Raw genomic sequence first — 22,011 nt, forward strand, 5'->3', positions numbered from 1 at the left:
TTTTAAGTGTCTTGGTTACGAATAATCATTATAAATAAAATAAAAAAATTTTTTGGTGACCGATAGCTATTCTCGATAATAAAAATTTCTCAATCGATAACGAAAACTAATTTCCCTAGATTTTAATCACGTGGTTTTATTAGGTTTTATCCATTGCTTTTATTTACAAGTCTTAACTCGTTAAATAAAGTTCTAATTTAATTATTATAAGAAATTGCAATTATAATACCATATGATTGTTATAGAATTTTCATAAAAGTTGCAAATAAAGCACTAAATTTTAATTTCATTTCCTTGATATAAGAATTTTTTATATTCGAATAGTTAATGATTGAAAATGACACATGAGAGATGTTTATCATTTACTTGACCTGTTTAGACGAGGTTGTGCGAATGTGCATGGAATAATTGATTTATTATCAAAGTAACTATAATTATTATTATATTATAATTAAATATCGTCTTCATTTATGAAAATATAAATGGATTTGGACGATGACATATTCGAACTTAGCGATGAGGAGTTGCCGATTCCAACTCCAAAGTGCAATCCTATAGAGGAACATTTAATGAAAACATTGTCGAATGTGCAAACTCGAATCGAAAAAACAACGAATGACATTAAAGAAGTTCAGGATATGACGAAACGTACTTCAGAAGCTTTGTACAATCAAGCTCTGTATGGAAAAGACATATCTTCGGACTCCGATAGTGACGTGAGTTATTTGAAAAAAAAAATAATAACAATAACATAATAAAAGATAAAATAAAAAACCTACATTATTCATATATGACGAAATAATTTCTTTTGTTAATTAAACAAAATTTCGTCAAAGATACTTTATAAGAGTGGAGAAGAATATCTTAGTCTAATTTTTTTAATATCAACTAGTTAGTATGAAAGGAGTTTATAAACAACAATTAATTAAATAGAGTTTTATATGTTATAATAAGGAATTATGAGAAAGGAAATGTGATATATTTATAATAATTACATTCAACAAGTGTTAAAGTATATTAAATTCAATATATACAATTTGTAGTTGTATGCAATAAATGGACAACCAGTAGTGAAGAAGAAAAAATGCAAAGTCAAGAAGTTCCATTATGAGATTTTGGTAATAAAAAGCAATTGGAAATATATATTTAATGACAAATGGGTTATTGGAATAGAACTAATGAACAGTTCGAATAAGTAAGTACATTATTTTAACAATTACAAATAAAATATAATATAAAAAAGCTTCGATTTTCCAAGGATTATCTATAGATTTTAATTTAATTAAGAAAGTAATAATAGTAATGTTTTGATGTGAGTGTTGATATTTTTATCTCCACCTTGGACAATCAAATAAGATATTTATTTTATCATTGCTATTTCCTTAATTAATTTAATTAAATACAATTTCATTCATTATAAGATAAGACTAATTTTCTATGCAATCAATTGTTTTTTAAATTTCTTTATTTTGTAAAATAATTATTGTCGTTTCGTGTTTGCAATTTATAAAATTATAAGGAATTAAAATTTATCGTATTATTTTTATCTCGATCTGATTTTACAAATAATCCGATTTTATTTGCAGTAAATTTTTCAACAATGAAAAATTTATATTTGCATTAGATTTAAGTACTACATAATGTGCTGTACTTTTTAATTAAGTCTTTATAAAAAGACCATTTCATTACAGAGATGTAATCCTATTAACTCAAATATCACTTCTAAAATATAAGTAAATATTGGAAAACTATAGATCTCTAGATATTCTTGCATTTGGAAGTTGTATAATTTAACATACATCTCACTAATGCAATTATATATTACATTTCCTCAAGGCAGTATTATTATCATTGGTACAATGATAATAATTACTATTGCAACAACGTTTATATCAATATACGTGTATGTATATTTATATACACAGATATATACATATAGGATCAGGGAAAATGTATACATGTTTTTCAAAATATGCTAACACGAAACAATTAGCTCGATTTACTTTAATTAAGTTATATCTGGAATAAAACTTCACTGTACTCATATCGAATTGTATTCTATAAAAATTAATTCAGTTGAAACAAAAAAAGGGACGTTACTTCTACGTAGTCTATTGGGAATGCAAAGTATTCTATTTCAAACTTATAGGCTATTCTCATTCGATGTTAAAGCAGAAAAAATTCGACAAAGTGAGCATCACTCTTACCATAAACCCTTGTATATTAAAAAGTTCATTGTCGCATATGGTACTTAAGCAACGAGGTACTCTCATAGGTATAATACATTTAAAATCTTTTTTGCGTTGATTTATAACAGTTTACAAACGTCTTGTTGCCTTAGGCCCTAACAATTGAATATACTGTAACGCTTCGTTTATCAAAAGTTTAAATGCAGCAGCAGTGCTTTGCAAGTGTATCGCTAATTGGAGCAATTCTCGGTATGTTTCTGTTTTCTCATCTTAATCTTCAACAGATATTTGCTATCAAATATTTTCGTTGTAATCGACGCCATTTTAATAGGTGTCGTTTAATATTTAAAGACAAAAAGATAAAAATAAGAGAAAAACAATTCCAGCGTTGATACGCTTGTTAGTAATGTACGAAATACTAGCATTACTTTTTACAGATTAACTTTGTATCCTCGTCTCTCCCAAGTGCTATGTACTCATCGGGAGAATAATCGAAAAGTACAAAATCGTACCTGAAATGAAATACCAAGAATATATTATTATTGTTATTAATATTTTATTATAACTATATACAGTTGGGCTATATTTTATATATAATTACACCTTATCAATTCTAACGTTAGAATTCCTCTTGGAATTAACTAGTTATCATAGCGTTAATGGGTGTCCCTTATTAAAATTTTAATTTACTATCGTGCTATATCGTTTCCACTTAGTATACTCACCTAAACATCTCGTAGAGATCTTTGATCTGCGATTTCGATAATTGAGCGAAATAATTCTTAATAACGTCTTTCGTCTGGACACCCCTGGTAGGATTCTTCCACTCAGGTTTAATGATGTGAGCCACGTGAGCTTGTTTTATGAGATAATCTTGATCTTCCTTTAATCAATATATTTTTCCAATTAAAATATAGAATTGATTAATCGTATTGTTTACATAGAATTTTTTGAAAGATATATTTACATGGAGCGTTTCAAACTTTGCAATTACGTCAAATCGTACTTGACACGGCGTACAAAAGATCACAATTGGAGTCCAGTGCATATCAAGTTCGTTCCCAGCTCTCCATTGACATAACAACCACCGTACAAATTCTTCAAAGAGTGGATACCTTGGACCGTGTCGTCCATTTGTCTTTCGGTCCTAATCATAGTTGATAATGATTCATTAAATTCGACAAGACCAATCAAATTGATGAAACATAGAAAGAAAATTAAAATAACATACATAACTTTAAAGATAGTTTGTCCTTACCCTAGATCTATAGTTCCAAACAATATGGGATCCAAGATTACTGTGAAACGTATGCGGTAAGCTATGCTCCAATTTATCTCTGTAGGCGCTGAGCAACCTCTCGAACGGATGTCTTACTATCAAGAAACTAATGCTGTCGTTTAGGAACTTGTTCAACTCATCGGCCGTGTGTCTGGGATATTTCTGCCTCGCCAGAGAAACAGGTACAGCTTTCGAGGCCTTTAAGAACTGTGGGCTGTATCTGAAAACAATTTATAAAGTTTGATGTTGATCAAGCTGTTTATTTAAACTTAGCCTGGCAGATGTTGGATCAGTTTTGCCATGAGCATCGAATGTTTTATTTTATAAGGATGATAATATAAAGAGCCGACTAAGACAGATCTTTATCTCTCTGAGATATTTAAACTGTTGCTAAGACTCTTATGGAAAATTTAAACATGCAAAAATACAGAGAATGCACGTAATATGCAGAAATATATAAAATATTCAAAGCATTGTACTCGTAATAAGTATTACATAATAAATATGAATATATAATATTTAACAACGAATTACGTTTAATAAATAATAACGGGTAAAACAAAACTCTATTTAGATTCTATTCTTTTAATTATGCTCAAAAAAATATAAATTTGCACAAAAACTCGCAGTCTAGCAATAATTCACTAAAAAAATTTGAAAGAACAATGATATATGTAAATGTATCTTAAAAAGTGATACGTGTCAAAATTGTCTCAACCTTTGTTACATGAAGGTGAAAGAACATTTAGCAAATTGAATGCTTCTTACCCCGCAAGTAGATTGAAATTGTACATCCAAGAGGTAGAGGCGGCTTTGAAGACGTTGCACCATATTAAATGATATTCTCTATTTACAAGAAATTCCCAGGCGTTAGGCCTGTGAAGAGAATCGTTTCCAGGCCTGTCTAATCCCTCTTCGGCGCATTTCTCCGCCAGAAACTTCCTCCTTGTATACAATCGCTTTTCAGTTTCGGCGATCGCTGCTTCCTCCATTAGCCTTTCCTCCGGTGTCAGGTTCGCATCCTCCTGTTGACATTAATATTCATGTTGTATTCCATTAATTATATAGAACATTTTTAAGATGCTTTAAAGATGTGTTTAATTAGGACTACATAAACATTCTCACATCTCATTAGCAGTGGTAAAATAAGCAGACGTTATATGTCGCTTTTACTCCTAATGAATCAGACGCACAAATTATGTTCGTAGATTTTACGATGAGTTAAGATACTAAGAGGCGAAACGGATGTAGTAATGCTCAGGGTCGTATGCACCACTCTACTTCTACAAGAAAGGGTTGAGTTAAGGCTAAGATATGTTTTATACGACATTGATTGAAGTTGAGGAACTCTTATCCTTTTAAATTTCTATCGTTTGTCATCAATTAGTTGATGATGCCTACTCTATTATCATAGCTATTATCATATACCTATAGAAATCGAGAATCCAGGTACTCTAAAAATTCAGATATTCGAGAATTCGAGTACTCGAAAAATGTTGACACTTGAAACCTGAGATATTTAATAATTTGGATAATTGAAAGCACTGACATTAAAAAGATTCAGGTACCAGAATACTATTGCGTTATAGTGTTCAAGAATCCGGATATTTTTACAATTATGTACTCGAAAGGTGAAATGATCGAATGATTTTAATATTCAGAAATTCAAGTATATACAAATTTCAATGATTGAAATCTGAACTATGTTTCAGAAAATCTATAATTCGAAATCAGATATCTGTGATATTTAATTTATAATAATATTTCTTTGTATCAGTATTGGCCAAACTATAAAATTTCTGTGCCATACGAATTATTTATATTAACAGCGTCGCGAAATTCAATACGCATTATGAAACTGAAATTAAGATACTTTGTGAACATGATTCGCGCTGCAAATTGTGCAAGTTTTAGACATTGAACACTGGCCAAGATTGCTACAGAAGGGTAATCGGTATCCGTTTTATCGATGTAATTACCAACACTTAATACGAACACGTATAAAATCAATCGGTATCGGTTTTCACGTTCTACGCGTAAACAACTGCAGTAATAATATTATATATTATATACTATAATATATATAATACATTTGCGTTACTTCGCTGCTCATTTAGAGCAGTATATCATTCATCTAAACATAAAACCGCTGTATGTCATGCGAAGGATTATTTACATAGTTTCTCACTGAAATTAATGTGTGAACCTCTATGGCTGTAAAAAAATTAATCGTAGAAAACTAGATTAATTTTATTCAAACTTGTTCTATGAAAATTAATGATAGTTTCATCCAGAATTTATGAGAAAATTTTTATGTTTTACAAATTACTACTTACGTAAATTGTTACTAATTGTTAAATTACTATTTAATATACAATAAATTAAAAAAGATTGAAGAAGAATACCTTTAAGTGACTGCAATACAGATTTGTTACCGATTGTCAGTAATCCCACGATTTATGAAGGAATAATGCTATTATCGGTAGACTATCGATTCTTATAGATTTATGAGATATTTGATGATATAAAAATGCAGAGAATGCACATGAATATGCAGAAATATATAAAACATTCAAAACAGTACGTTCTATGGTATTTAATAGATAAAGCATTTTTCTATTTAAATTCCATTTCGTAAATTATATTTGCGAAAATATGAATTTGCATATTATAATATGATATATCCGCAATCTAGTTATATATCAATATTATGAAACAGAAAATTTTCTCTAAATATTTCTTCATGTAATTGCTGTCAAAGAATTCAATCGAAAACTTTCATCATCATCTTGACCTTTCGACTAAATTTCTGCTACGTAGAATCTCCCAATAATCTTCGGCAAGGAATCTTCAGGAAGTAAATATCCTAAGACAATTATGCGAGCAATTTTGCTTCAGCGTTCGACTGCAATGCGTCAAATAGGCGTACAATGCGTAATCATATCGAGCCGCCAACGCAGCGACGAGCGTTCCGATTAATTGCAGAAATTAGGAAATTGGATTAACCTTGCACACAGAAGGCCGGCGCACGCGGCGTGTGCACGTCTGTCCGTAAAAGAAAACGACTTCGAGAAGCGGGGAGCTTTGAATTCTAAACCCGAATGGCTCAATCGACTGAAAGCCTACGAACGTTGTTCGTGATTCGAATCGTTTATTCCTTGTAGAATTTGCATGATAATTGCCTCGTTTCACAATCCATTGACTTTCTAGTTCCTAGACTAATTTCTGTGTTAGGTATTTGTTTGTGATCTCTGTCCGATCGTTCTATTGAATCTAGCATAGATTTGTTAGATTAGGTTAGGTTATAGGTTTGAGATCTAAAATTACATAAACATTACGGCTTATAATTATTTGAATAATCCGAATATTAATTTCTATATTAATCTTCTACGATCTGTGTTCGATCGGTTCGTTGAACCTTTGGAGATTTGTTAGGTTAGGTTAGGTCATATTTCATGAGGATTGAAAATTACATATGTAGTCACTATTGCTCATAATTATTCCAGCGAATTCTAAAGTCGTTGGACAATTGCTCGAATAATTCCAATTTAAGACACTTAATGTATTAAAGGTACATTCTTCGAATAATTATGAGTAGTACATGCCCTCGTTCATAAGTAATAGGTTATTAAGAACTTAATTTAGAGATGTCTCCGAAAAAGTATGTATTTAGAAGAAAATCTTCCAGAAATATTGATTATTATTTAGAATACTTGAATTTTATTTTTGTCCATGATCTTATACTGTTGCATATTCTCGGGAAATTTAACAGTGTCGTTCTAGAGTTAAGAAAAAGATTGCTAAAAGAAATGCTGTTTATATCGAGGTTGACCTTTTACACTTTCTGAAGCTTTTTAGCAAAGTGATCCTTATAACACGACTAAGTTACAAACTGCGGGGAAACTTCTTGCAATTTTGTGCAAGATCTCCGTGAGATTTTATAAGGGATTACGTTCGCAATTTCACGCGATTTACTGTAACACTACTTAATTGGAGGACCTTGAAATTGGTCATCAATTAATCGATACTTCATCGTGTTTCTGTAACTTAACGCGCACTTAACGTGAACTTTAGAATACCGCAACGGATGCATAGAAATGAGCTTATAATAGAAAACAGTTTTCTCTCACGCGAAGTCAGATGTTAATCAGTTTTTGCCACGATTAAATAAAACTAGATGGAAAAAGAGAATAAGAAGAATATTGAGTTTACGGGTGTAGTGCGAGAGTTTAATTCTAAGATTTCTTGGAATCTGCGTGAACGTCTTAGAAACCCTAGAAACGCTTATAGTCGCTTGTAGAACGCTTATGATGAGTCAGAAGATGAACCTAAAAGATAATTCAGGTCTTTGGATAAAGAATTTCGTGAATTTGCTCTGTTAATCATTTGCGTATGGGTTAAATCTTTAAAATTAAACATCACCATTTAGTAGATATTAAATAGAAGTTATTAACGATATTCGATTTACTTATTTATGATCAATAAATAATTATTAACAACAATCATCGATAAAATCAATATCAAATTAGATATTTGGTAGATAAGAAATTAAATTACTGGAAGGCACTGATTCTAACTATATTTTAATTTTTACAATAAAATCTTTTGCTTTTGGGTCGCTAGACTTTTATTCAATGTACACTTAACTGAATATAGCTACTAAAACTTTTAAAATTCAATTGTGTCTAGTACAAAATGATTATATTTTGTCCTTAGACTATTCAATTTTCCATTAAATCAATACTTAACTTAATGCAATTGTATCACGTAATAAAATACTAGAAAAATGGATCTCTACAAGAAAATTCTATTTTTCAAAAACTAAATAAAAATAATCAAAATCAAGCTATTATTTAATTATAGAAACTAAATATTCTTACCTTTAATAATCCAAGCTCAATTATAATTCATCTGTTAAAATAAAATCCATAGAATTCGCTAAGATCTTTTCAATTTTTGATCTTACTCTTCCATCTTTCTTAGATGTTAAAATCTTAAGAAATTCCTCCATGAATCAAACATATCAGCTTTTTTCCTATGATCAATCTGAGCTACTGTACTCGAACAACTGGTAAGATTCTCTTCCTCTTTGAACAAACGATAATGTCGTCGATAAAATGATAGATTTCTGATGGTCTCGGGGGTCGTGGTCAGGCGGAAACGCCGAATATAGAAATAGTGGCTTCCGTTTATTGATTTCGGAGTGGAAGTCGAACGGCCGCCCCTGACGCCGACGCCGACGCCGACGCCGACGCCGATGCCGACGTGGCGAATATGGGCCACACGGGTGGTGCAGCGTGCGCTGCACTTCCTCAACTTTGTATCTGTCCACGTGTACGTGCACCCGTGTGTGTCTCTGTAGATCCGAGGACTAGATAAGTTTCGGGAAATTTGAAATTGCACGCAATACACGTAATATGCAGAAACATATAAAATATCAAAATTGCTATACGCCTTACAGTATTTAGTAAATTAAGTAATTTCCTACCCTACCTAATTTCCTACCTAACCCCAAATTTAATTTTTTTAAATTATTCTCATAAAACTGTGAACTCGCATTAGTATCCGCAGTCTAATCAACATAGTATGTGGAGTTGCGAAAAAGTAAAAAAAGATGAAAGAAATGCAGATCTGATTAATTATAGTGTAATATTTCTTTTTAAATGATACAATTATTTATTAAAATTAGATATTTGATAGATAACAAATTAAATCATTGAAAACTACTTTTTGTTCTTTTAATTTTTTCTCTTGTTAATCTTTATTTGTTATAAATTCATTATAAACGTCTAAAATTATAATCTCTTGTTTTTGTATAAGGATTCTGAATCCTAGCTAATCATCAAAAATCTAAAAAAAATCTACCATACAAAGGACCTGCATAATATTTTCCATTAAGGTCCTTTTCTTTGCTTAACCTCATAGACCAAATTGAATATGACTGCAGAAGTATCATCACTTCGTTTGCATCGTTGCTTTATGATAGACTTCTAACGGACCCGTACATCAGTTTATTAAAAACAAAGACATTAACTGTGTAGAAATTAATCAGCGCATCTTTAGGCAAATTTATCGTTTAATTATCGGTTTTGCATTTGCACCAGTCATAAATGCATAATTATACGATACCGATCAATCACGGTACGTTTACTTGTTTGATATAAGAAAATTGTTCATAGTAGCCATCCTCTAATTATTTTGAACAGTGTACTGTGTGTTGCCAAAGGTCTAATAATGCAGACTTCTGGAACATTCAAAGACAGTTTCAGCAAAAGTGAAGTTTCTGAAAGGATTCAGAGTTGAATTAGGAATAAGTAGGAGGTATAAAGAGATTTGTAAAATATCTTCAACTCTTGAAATTGTAATTTTAACTCCTTCTGTATTTATAGACAATTAGGTCTATAAGAATCGGCAAAGAAAAAGACCTTAATGGAAAAGGTTTTTATAGGTAAAATTTAACCATTTAAATATAAGCAAGAAAGTCTTTTACTTTGAAAATGATTATTCACATTCTAGGATGTTCTCGTTTGATGATAGTGTTATTTTTATAATTCAATATAGAGATCCTCAGCTTGAGATGGTTTGCATCAACAAAGTTAGATCAGGAAATTATAATCTGAATATAACTCGTGATTCATCGTATAACCGTGAATATGTACCAAGATTTGGAACATGTTTTATGGTCTAATCTGCTTAATCTCTAGGAAAAATATGCTAAATCAGTTAAGGAAATATAAATAGGAATCACAATATTCAGTATGTTTTTAAAGGATCCAACGATTAAAGATTAAAAATCACGATTACTGATAAATTTCTCAAGATTAGTAATCTTAGAATAAGTATACCTTTTAAGTTAGAAGCCAGTTGTGTCTGTGCATTGTTAAATGTACCGTATATTTAAGTCAAGTACCTAACATGTGTTTAAGCGAGTCTTAAGTCTTTAAGCTACAAGTCTATAGTACAACCTTATTACATTGATCAGGAAATTGTACTGCTGTAATACAGCATGTTATATCATGTGAAAATATTGTTTTTACAATTTCGAAACTGCATTTTATGTCAATATTGAAAACTTGAAAAAATATACATTTTTAACCTAATGATTATATCGATAAAGAATCCCAAGATAGCAATATTATCGATTAATTCTAAAATTATTCTTATCCTAATTTTGAAACCAATCTTAAGATGTTCTACTTGAATTTGTTTATGGAATTAGAAAAAAAACTGTTTCAAAGAAATCATAAAACACTTCTGGAATAGAAAAGGAAATCACTTTTACTTTCTTAAATAAGGTAAATATATTTCCTTTATGGATGCTAAATGATTCTTTCGGCTGTGAATATTTGAATATCAATAATAGTCGATTTTACTATTAAAGAAATTGCTCCTTTATTTAACCTGTAACTATCCAACGAACTATACACATTCTACAATTACCGATTTTTCCAATAACTTTTTTTTTTAACTATTCCAATAACAAGTGCTTTTATTTATCTATTAATTTTTACCAATTGCGATTCCTATTTGTTTATATTACTTCCTTTATATTATGGAGACCACTGATGTTGAAAAAATATGACATATACTTCTTTTTTTAAATTGTGGATACTATTAATATTAAAACAATTATCAGTAATTTTTCTTATATTATGGCAACCATTATTATTAAAAAAATTTTCCTCAACATCTTTTTTTAATCGTAGAAATCATTATTATTTACAAAAATTCTAATTAGTATGTTTTTAATTATAAAAATCAATGATTTTACAACAATGTCCTTTTTATCATCTTTTTCTTGAATTATGCAAGTAACATTTTATTTCAAAAAATCCTGTTCTGCTCGATTATGGCAATATCACAGCTAAATATCACAGTGACTTCATTCAATAATGGTTTCCGTGTACAACGTAATTTAAAGATCGATGCAAGATGATTTACGGAAGCGGTAAATAATTTTTTGTTCCCTCGACGTGAGTTTCATAATAAATTGTCTGAAACGATGCTTATCTAGTTTGCCGCACTTGTAACGAGGGACACACCGCGCTGGGAGAATAATTCGCTATTCCAATGACATTAAGAGTGATTGCAACACGCCACTTGCTAGCTCACGAGTGTCTCACGGTGAACATCTTCTAACTTCTCCTTCAAAAAGAAATCTACATAGTGACATCAACTCTTCAGTGTGGAATTACCTATAACGTGCAACTGATCAAAGAAAGCAAATAGAATTGCAAAAGAAAAGATTTCTGAAACTTCTGTCTTAATTAAAAAATAAAAAAGAAAAGACAATATGGAAGTACTTAATAGTATACAATTTTAATCGAAGAACACAAAAGAATTTTTAATCAGTTTCTACAGTTATGCTCACAGGTGAAAAATCAAAGAGAAAGAAAATATCAAGGTGTTCGTCATTAGTGGAAAATTACATAGGATACATACTGTTATTAAGAAACATAAAGAAGCTATAATTGTAATTGAAAGATTAAAGAAAAGATCAAAGTATAGATTTCAGTGTTTCCTATAGCGTACAATCTCAATAAAGGAAACTATGTATAAACAGAATGCCTTAAAAATACCTAGAATTACGTTTATAATTAAGATACCACAGAGAATATATTAAACTTCATCACAACATCGCAATCTCAGCCAAAAACATAAAAGCGAGAAGATTTAAAAATTATTACCGAAGAAAAAAGAGAAAGTGTCTAGATTTCATTTAGAAATAACTAACGAAATTCTTAGATAGAAATAGTCTAAGTATTCATATGTAAATTAGAAATCTAGATACTTTGGGATATTTAATATCTTACACATATTCAAAATGAATTTACGTATTTTATGATCTAGAGAAATCTAAATATTTTTAGATCTCTAAACATCTCCATTAAAGATAATATATAAATTTTAAAAAAGTATCTACAATTTACACAAAATCTCAAGAAACGAGAACTTTATTGTAATTTGCGGTTGAGATCATCGTAAGATGCTGGATTTTAAAAGATCAATCCTGGACCAAGGAACCTCTTCTCAGTTTGCTTCGTTTATTTTCAGCTAATATATTTTTCTTGTTCATCACTGGTCAAACACGGAAAGTATTAAGGTGGAGCGGTTCTAGTGGACCACCATATGTGCACGGGTAACGCACATATTATGTAAGACCCTTCCGTAGCTCTTCTATCCAGTTGTATAACTTCCTTTGGTTACGTTTTCTCACTAGAACTCAATTCCCGTGCTTGTATGCGGATCGTCGCACTTTTGCGCACAAGATCAGTGGAACCGGACAAATAGTTTACGTCGCGTCGTCCGGTAAAAACTATCTTTATCTACGTTTCTCATGAACGCATGTAAAGACAGTTCCTTTCGTCGTTAAAGTTAAAAGCCATGTTTGTCTTCGTTATCGTACGATGCACAGGATGTACCGGAAATTTTTCAGATATTCCTCGAGAGATAGAATTAGCCCTGTATAGGATGTCACGTGACTTGGAAATCACATTTGTATATACTAGTGTTTCTACATTTTTAAGCTTCTGTTTTATTTCATTACGGTGTTATCGTATCTTATTAATATTTTGTTATGTCGATAGAAATTGGTTTATCCATGAAGATTATTAGCTTATCAAATTTAAATTAAATTAGGAAACTGTAATTACACACAATATGAACAAATTAAAGAACAAAAACAATGAGTATCCAAGATCAAGTATTAGATATATAGCACAGTGATTCGAATTTTAATGATGACTTAAGATTAAAATTATAAAAGGCATTTAATCACACTGAAGAATTATTAAATTATACAGTGGAATACAGTATACAGTGGAATAAATACTTAATTGTTAAGATTAAAATTTTAATTCGCATTAAAATTAGAATGGTAGAAAATCTACATTCAAATTGTAAAAAATATTTGATCAATCAAATTGAGCAGAATAATTAAAATCACACTAATTAAAATTCAAATGGTAAAAGATTTCTGTTCAAATCATACAAAATATCACACTAAAGAGCTATTACATTATTAAGTTGATTAGATATAATTAAATAAAACGTAATATGTAATTAATTTTAATACAAATTATTAAAATTAAAATGATAAAACGTCTCTATCTTCAACTTATAGAAACTGTAAAATTCTATACCAAAATAGAGACTACAAAAGGTATCTAAAATCAACAGCTATGTAGCACCAGTAAGAAGTGGTGACAAATGAAACTATCGATTTTTATTGCCCGTCGGCGGATATTCTCGAACGGTTAGAAAAACGTCAAATAAAACGACAATCATCTGTATCGGCGGTAGATCGATATATGTCGGTAGAGTAATTGTCGAGATTGAGGGGTAACTGTAATCACCCTTTGCATGCTTAAAGGGGTGGTATCGGACGACTGTAGGCAGAACTGCATTTGTGTGCCGCATTGCGCTCCTGGAAGTCTGCCAATCTACTACGTTAGCTTTGCTTTACGTAAGGAGACCGCTTTTCGATGTAACCTCTCCACCGTGGGGTAAAAAACAAAGGCAACGATCTTTTCTTGGAACATGTCGCACTTAGGTCACCCTACATTTGCGCAGTACCGCAAGAAAAGGATTCTTCCTTCTAACCGTGAGAAGAAGTCACGATGCATGACATCGTCACAATGGATACGATAAGACAATACTTTTTTTCTTACACACCGTGAACCTAAATTCCTGGTACAGGTAAAGTCAGGAAGATTCTGTGGCTCAAAATAAGACACCAAATATAACTTATACACCCGTGAGCCTAACTTCGTGGTACAAATGAAGTCAGGACGATTCTGTGAATCAAAATAAGATATCAAATAAAGTTTATACATCGTGAGCCTAACTTTGTGGTACAAATGAAAAGGATTTACTTGAGATTGAAATCAAGAGAAAAATTAAGAGTAATAAAATTACATTGGAGGTTTCATTTTTTAGGAAGTCAAGCTTGAAAAGTTCTCAATTATATGCGTGATATTTCTGTTCACAAGTATCAGGATACCTACTGATTGTTGATTTTGCATAGATCATGGTGGACCCAGGCTTGTGGTTATACAAAATAAGACTGCAGACAAAGAAGATGTATATACGTATATACTTCATTATATACAATTGGTAAAATTTTTTATTACGATATTGAACATATAATATTGAACGAATTAGAAGGGCGAAAAAAGATGTGGTAAGGCGAGAGAGTAAACAAAGTATTGGCCTTTCTCTTCCCACCGCATCATGCGAATAGAATAACAGATTATATAACTATGAAACGCTTAAGGATATATACGCTTAGTAACATGAGGAAAGTGGATAAATACACCTAGTCTCCTTACGAAATCATTTGTTTTTTTGATATAGATAAAAAAGTGCGTATTAGCAAAAATTAAAACGGCCTAATGTACATGACTGAAGAGATATGAGTACAATGGACACACTACATTGGCTTGTGTATAGTCATTAGTCAGACATAATTGCACATTGAATAGATTATAAAGACTTCACTGTTTGAGGAAGCCAAAGTGTCGCCTACGCTGGAGAGGAATTATTGAAGTAAATATGTCTTATTGAAATGTACAACGAATTATTATAATAACTACTAGTAAAGTAAAAGATCAATATGAAAACGTCCAAATTTTTTAACCAATCAATGGCGAAGTACTACACGATATTTCGTCAAAGACAAACAAATCCAAATTACTTTTAAATAATAATGCACATCTAATCTTATAAAGTATTGTAAATGTAACTTTTCAATAACACCATCTGTCTCATCCAACTTTTAAGGTTATTTCAAACAACTCAAATGGAAGAACTGTTCCTTTAAAAAAAGGGAAGGAACTAGAACAATCTTTCAGTGTTTCGAACAAAGGGATAGTTTTCAGCCGCGTTTCTAACGAGAACGAGTCTTCTATAGCTCTTCTAAAGTAATTGTTCTTTAGAAAGTGATCCGCCTAATTTTCCGGTGTGGTCCAAATGCCGAACGAGCGCGCGCGCGTGCACAGAAAGCCTTCCGCTAAGAACAAAAGAAATCCTTGGCCAGTGTCAGATAAAAGATCGTCACTCACCTCCAACAAAAGCCCTTGCTGCACACTGTTGCCGGCATCCTGGTTCGATAGAGCAAACACCAGCAGCATCAAGATACCAGCAGCCAGCAACGTTCGCCTAATCGTCGCGAACACATATCGTCGTAGTGTCATCTTCTCACGATGCACGATCTTTCTTCGATACTCATAACGAACTGAAAAACGAAACCAAATAGATTTCTATTGTATTCTCATTAATCGATACGATCAATAAAAAAAATAAACAATACCTTGACGGGGAATAAATAATGATTAGACTGTGGATTTTTATGCGTTTATAGGAAATTTGAAACTACAAAATTGCACAGAATGCACATAATACGAAAACATATATAAAATATATAGTGTTTCCTATAATGCTTGGTAGATAAAAAAATTTTCTATCAAAGTTCTACTCTTTCAGTAATGTTCTCAAAAGGTATGAACTTACATAAAAATGTACTATTATGGGGTTAATAGATTTTTCTAGAAAAAATAGAATTAATTTCATATACAATGTTTTATAGAAATTTAACATGTTGGGTGTATTAGAATTATCAGTATTTGCCGCGTTATTATAGTTAGGCTTACTTATGGCTAGGTATTACAGGTGAATATTGAGGTTAGATAACAATAGCAGATAGTTTCTCATTCATTCTGTATCACACGTGGTTTATGAGAGATTATAATAAAAATTGAAGATTCCTTTTGTGTTTATTTTATAAAAGATCTATGTTTCAGAAACCTATGTCACGTACCCTAAATTATTGATAACAAATTTAATTGCATCCTTTTTTCTCTAAAACGTTTTAAATAAACTTCCTAAAATAATGGAATTGGTCCTATATTTGTTAATGACGCTATAAATACTTAGCCATTAGAAATTTGGATTATTCCATTACAAACATAAATTATGCGTAATATAATGGAAAAAATACAAATAAGTAATGTTTCGTAAAGAGTTTATTGGGATACAATATATGTATGTACATCACATAATCACCAGTCATCAATAGTCACGTGTTTGTTTCGTAAGGATGCATGTTACGAACCTGTCAGAAACCTTAAAGTGTAACAATAGTACAAAATTACATTTTATTTGAAGTTTGAACTAAGATGAAAATATCTTTACCATGTATAGAATGCTATATGTTTTATGTTGTTTATTAATTGAAAACTAATTAACAGTACCTATACTAATCATAGTACAAGAAACAATTTACATATGTGTTATCGATTTGCACTTTTTAACTCGATAACAATACTCTAATCATACATAAATAACATTATCGTAATATCGATACTATAATTCCTTGTATATTAACGATATACATACAATATTGATTCTTTCATGCAATCATCAAACGAGTATCTATTGCATTTGGTATACACTGTTCGATATAAAACGATATTTCATAGATTAATATCGATCGGACTTTATTTTAAAAAATTGGTCATTACTATATAATATTATTAGAAAAGATATATATATATATTTGCTCATTCAGCCAGGTTCCAAGGCCATTGCAGAATAATACGTGCAATACTTATAAAGTGGAACGTCAGATTCAAGGATCGATGGCGCTCTATCGAAAAGTTTGCATGGAAACGCGAAATGCACACGCGCGCATAATCCAACGTTTCTTTTTATCAATTTAATTTTACATTTTTTTTAATAAATTCATCTGTCAAATAGATGTCAGACACATTTTCGGTAAAATCAATACAGTAATTATCGTTACATCTTGTCATTAAGGACTTTTTTATTTGCCAATTATCATTCATATGTTATTAATTATATATCTAATCGCTAAACAAGTACCACATCCGAGAAAAAAGCGACAAGCAATTACAAATTATAAAAAAAACAAAATCATATCCTTTGTATATTTTTTTATTTATTCAAAATTTGGATAAATAGTCTTAGTCCAATTTTGAACTTTGGTAACTAGATTATTCTATTATAGTAAAGTATTACATGATAACTTGCAAATATTTTCCAAATTATAATACCCAGAAATCAGAATTATGTATATAGATGTATGACCACTTTACTAAAATCATTTTTCATTTATCCAAACTTTTCCACTTTTTACTTAAATTTATTTTTAAAATAAACAAATAAATATAGCAATTCTTTTTTCAAATTCTGTTCCACAAAGTGACTAACAAGTGATCAGATAATATCAAATGTCAAAATGGATGAAAGACGCGAGCAACGAATTTTTTAAGTAGCAATGCAGTCGGTGCATACGTTCCCTAGGTCAATGGGTCACAGGACATCCCTTCTTTTTCGTGATCTAACTCATTCCTTTACACAAATAATCATATATTTTGCCTCCTTTCGATACATTTTTATATTTATTTGCTCTAATACGTACTTGGCGTGGACATATATGCCCCAATATCAAGATTCAACGATGCATCTATTGTACCCCCTGCAAGAAATCCAACCTTCACCTCTTCGATTCTTCCACTGGATTCGATCCTCTGTGTATACTTGGTCGAAACTGACCGTGAGTCGAAATACAATTAATATACTTTTCGAATTGTAAACTGATGCCAAACACGTGACAAAACTGACTGATTGAACGAAAACTATAGACACCACATGATCACGGCGGCATCCTGCAGATTACTGAAGACTGAAGAGACACACACTGTTCCGTATACTTCCATGCATGTGTCGTCTGCTACTAACCGAGCCGTACTCGCTTGCTGATTGGCCGACGTTTTCGCGGGTCGATTTACACCATGATCACCTCTGCGTATGCGCACCACATTGAAACTGTGTCTTCGTTACCCTTTGCGACTATACAGACTCCCTTTAATTATCTATCTATCCTCCTTCGAATATTGCTTTCATTATCGAGCAATATTAAATAGCAAATAGCTATGCAAACGTTTCTGTTTAACCCTCTATGTACCGAAGCTACTTTAAAGTAGCACTTTCGCTAGAATACTACTATCAACCAAATATGCTTAGAACCCTGATCGAATTTATAAGTAACACTCCTATGAAGCTTTTTCAAGTGTCATAAAATAATGTCAACGCCTAGACAGGCGTGTTATTTGAATAGGTTTGATGTATCTGTAATGAAGATAGTAGTAGAAAATAAATATGAGAGTTAGGATGGGGACTTAACAATAATGAAATGAAAAATTGTAATCCTTTTTTCATTATTCTATTTGTTACATTATAAAAGCATATACACAGTTCATATTACAGAATAATATGGATTAAGAAATAATAAATACTAAAAAAAGGAAATGTTACTATCTCGATTACATATTCCATGTCAGTTTGTACACCCCATATTTCTAATTCCGTATAAATATCGATAAAACAGTATTATAATGTTATCTACATTACTTGGTAACTAGCCATTGTCCGCTACTTAGTGGAAGTGAGCATTACAGTGGAACTCCACTTATCTAAATTCATTGGGGACAAGTGTGAAATAATTAATATAAGAAATGATATGAATAGAATATGAAAATTTCCAATAAGTGGAATTTTACTGTATATTACCTCTCTAATTTGACTTCTTGAGATATTCAATTTCGTTTCAGGAAAATAAGAAATCCCCAGGTTTACATGTCTCTCGCAGAGGACGACGATCTTTGTGGTATGTCGATGATTTGGAACTTGGAGAACGAAACATTTGCATATCCAATCAATGAGATTCGGCCATCTAGCAAAGTCGTTGCTACCGTCGTTCTCGATTTACCAAAATTCGATAAAAAGCACTTCTGTGAGGTGTATGGTACAATCGCCTACGAAGTCGAAGAAACAGAATATCAAGTTCCAGTACCTATTATTCGTCTTACAATCGAAGACACTATCGACGATAGTTACCAAGTCAAATTTCTAACCGCTGGAAACCATGATAGCCCAATAGGAACGAATGATATTGTGCCAATGATTTTAGCATTAAGAAGTACATCGGTGGAAAAAAATATAAATGCACAAATAAAAGGAGTTCCTGAAAGAAATAAAGAATTTCTGAAGTTCTTGGAAGAAAAGTCTTTTCAAGAAATCTATACAAATACTTATATTGTACAGACAACTGGATGCCTGATGCACTGTTTGATTGAAATATTGCCTAACATCAAAACAGAGGAAAAATTAAGAATTTCTGCAAGGTGAAAATAATGTTCTTTTGAGAATTTTGTATTTCAAAAATAATTAAGATAAGATTTATTAAATGATTAAATAATTTTGTAATGTTCCTAGCAAAGCTACGTTTTATGAGGTTCAACGTATTACATATATCGATTAGTTTTAACGTACATTATGAAAATACTAAAATTATTTTGCGGTAAGTTATTATTCTTGAAATATTTCATTGTGAAAATCAGACTTCAAAATGAATATTTCAAAGTGAAAATCAAATTGAAAACGAACAATGACCATTTTTGGAGAATCGCATTTATTTTTTATATAATCTTCCTTCGGTTAAAATACAATAAAGAACATAAAAATTTAATAAATTTCGTTTCACATTGTTGTCAAAAATTAATTTTCAACAAATCAATTTTTTCAGAATTTTTACTGGAAATTAATTATTAATGGTATTTTTCCTAGTAATAATATATCAATTCTTTGATAACATGCCATTATCCATAATTAAATATAAACATATAAATTAATTCCAAAATCTTTTCGTCGCTTAGTTTTCAATACAAACAGGTCTCCGCAGAAAAATGTTCGTGTGTATTTCTGTATCGTAAGCATTAACGTAATAATTAAATTAAGTATTGATATAATATATACTGTATTTCATGAAATGTGGCTTTGTAACTTTTTAAAATTTTTAAATTTTTATTATTAATTTCTTATCTATTTTCATTTACCTCAAAGGTTATATATACATGTATTTATAGATCTAGCCACCAAATGAATATAATATTACGGCTTGTAAAAGAATATTTTCCGGATATTGTGATTGAAGAAGATGTTAATCCCATTCGTGCTGCGATGGTCCTCATGGAGGAATTAAAATTATATCTCCAGGACGCGAGCGCCGCCACGCGACAAATAGCGAGAATAAAAACTGACCTACTTATCCCGTGAACATGGTAAAACAGATTTTGATCATTAACGGGGGAATAGATTTGACTACATGTACATACCAGTTATATTAAAAAATAAGATCCTTAACCTCAAATAAATGAGTAAACAAATATATACTGTGTTTAAAAAATCTAATTGATCTATTAACATATGTAATTAATTAAAAAATTTTTACTATTGCACGTTGCATTTTTATACGAAAGAATCGTGTAAAATATATGAGAACATGATATTTATACTTAAAGGACACGTATGACAATTTAAAATATCACATATAATATTCATCGAATGTTTTTATATGAAATTGAACAGTACAAATCGTAAGAAATGCCACAACAATCATCTATCGATATATCTGTAGTGGGTTGTTATGCCCGCACCAGTATGAGCATATGACCATAAGCTGTAGGAATTAAAGTTATATTTTCAGGACGCGAGCAACGCCGCGTAACAAATGGCGAGAATAGGAACTGACTTCCTATCCTTATCTCATGAACACGGTAAAACAGATTTTGTTCATTGACGGGAGAATAGATTGAATGTATATAGTAAATGTACATACATGCACATAGTACATACTTACTGTCAAGGTTAAAATTCATTTGGAATTTTTCTAATAGAAAAGGGGGTTATAGCAAATGAAATTTTCTATTGTTCTCTTCTATTAAATTTTATATTTTATATTTTTTATATTTATGTATAATTTGTATATAAATCCTGTACGCGATTGTTCATTGTATAAGATTCTCGTATGAAATCACTATTTATTTGAGAGTTCAAATCGAATTGTATAATATCGAAAGATTTCGAATTATTATCATCTCACTCCTAGCTCTTGCTCCTAGACAATAATATCAGGATAGTATGGCATAGGTAGCAGCATCGTAACTATCGAGATCCCGCCGAAAACCGGTTTACTCACTACTACTTTTACCTAACTACAATTGCACAAGTGTAATGTTGGTATAAAACTATGTTATATCATGTACGAATAATTTTCATGAAAATCTCAACTGTGTGTTATTATAGATATATTAAGGTTTATATACTTGTTATCATTCATCCAACATATTTCATTTTTTATGTAAATGTGACTAGATCTAGATATAAATACATATGGAGATGAGTCTCAAATTCGAAGCTTTTCGGTGCTATGAAAATCTGAGTTGCCTCAAACATGATCTAATACTTAAAATTCTTGAAAGTTTTTAAAAATTCCAAGTTTCTAAAGTTTCGGTAAGTTTTGGAAGGCCTCGAAAGAGCTTGAAAAGTTTTGGAAGTCTTAGAATCTTTTGAAAGCTTGATGCAATGCAATATTTTATATAAAATTTATATAAAATTTATTATATAAATATATAAATTATAATATAATATAAAAGATTGTATACATAAAATATTGAAGATACT

The 22,011-nt window shown here is 30.7% G+C and overlaps 2 protein-coding genes across 2 annotated transcripts; one reads left to right on the forward strand and one right to left on the reverse strand.

The window, feature by feature from the left end:
• Window positions 1-9: 9 nt before the first annotated feature.
• Window positions 10-20,739, forward strand: LOC122570207. Its single transcript, XM_043732238.1, has 4 exons — window positions 10-716; window positions 1,044-1,195; window positions 19,101-19,673; window positions 20,415-20,739. The coding sequence occupies exons 1-4, from the start codon at window positions 483-485 to the stop codon at window positions 20,602-20,604; spliced, it is 1,149 nt and encodes a 382-aa protein (XP_043588173.1). The 5' UTR covers window positions 10-482; the 3' UTR covers window positions 20,605-20,739.
• Window positions 992-18,202, reverse strand: LOC122570208 (carbohydrate sulfotransferase 11). Its single transcript, XM_043732239.1, has 7 exons — window positions 17,909-18,202; window positions 15,531-15,703; window positions 4,237-4,493; window positions 3,448-3,688; window positions 3,157-3,336; window positions 2,915-3,072; window positions 992-2,701 (listed from the first exon to the last, which is right to left on the reverse strand). Exons 1-7 carry the CDS (start codon window positions 17,919-17,921, stop codon window positions 2,614-2,616), a joined length of 1,110 nt encoding a protein of 369 aa, XP_043588174.1. The 5' UTR covers window positions 17,922-18,202; the 3' UTR covers window positions 992-2,613.
• Window positions 20,740-22,011: the final 1,272 nt, after the last annotated feature.

The sequence above is a fragment of the Bombus pyrosoma genome, linkage group LG8, assembly GCF_014825855.1.
Source record: "Bombus pyrosoma isolate SC7728 linkage group LG8, ASM1482585v1, whole genome shotgun sequence".
In the NCBI taxonomy this organism is placed as follows: domain Eukaryota; kingdom Metazoa; phylum Arthropoda; class Insecta; order Hymenoptera; family Apidae; genus Bombus; species Bombus pyrosoma.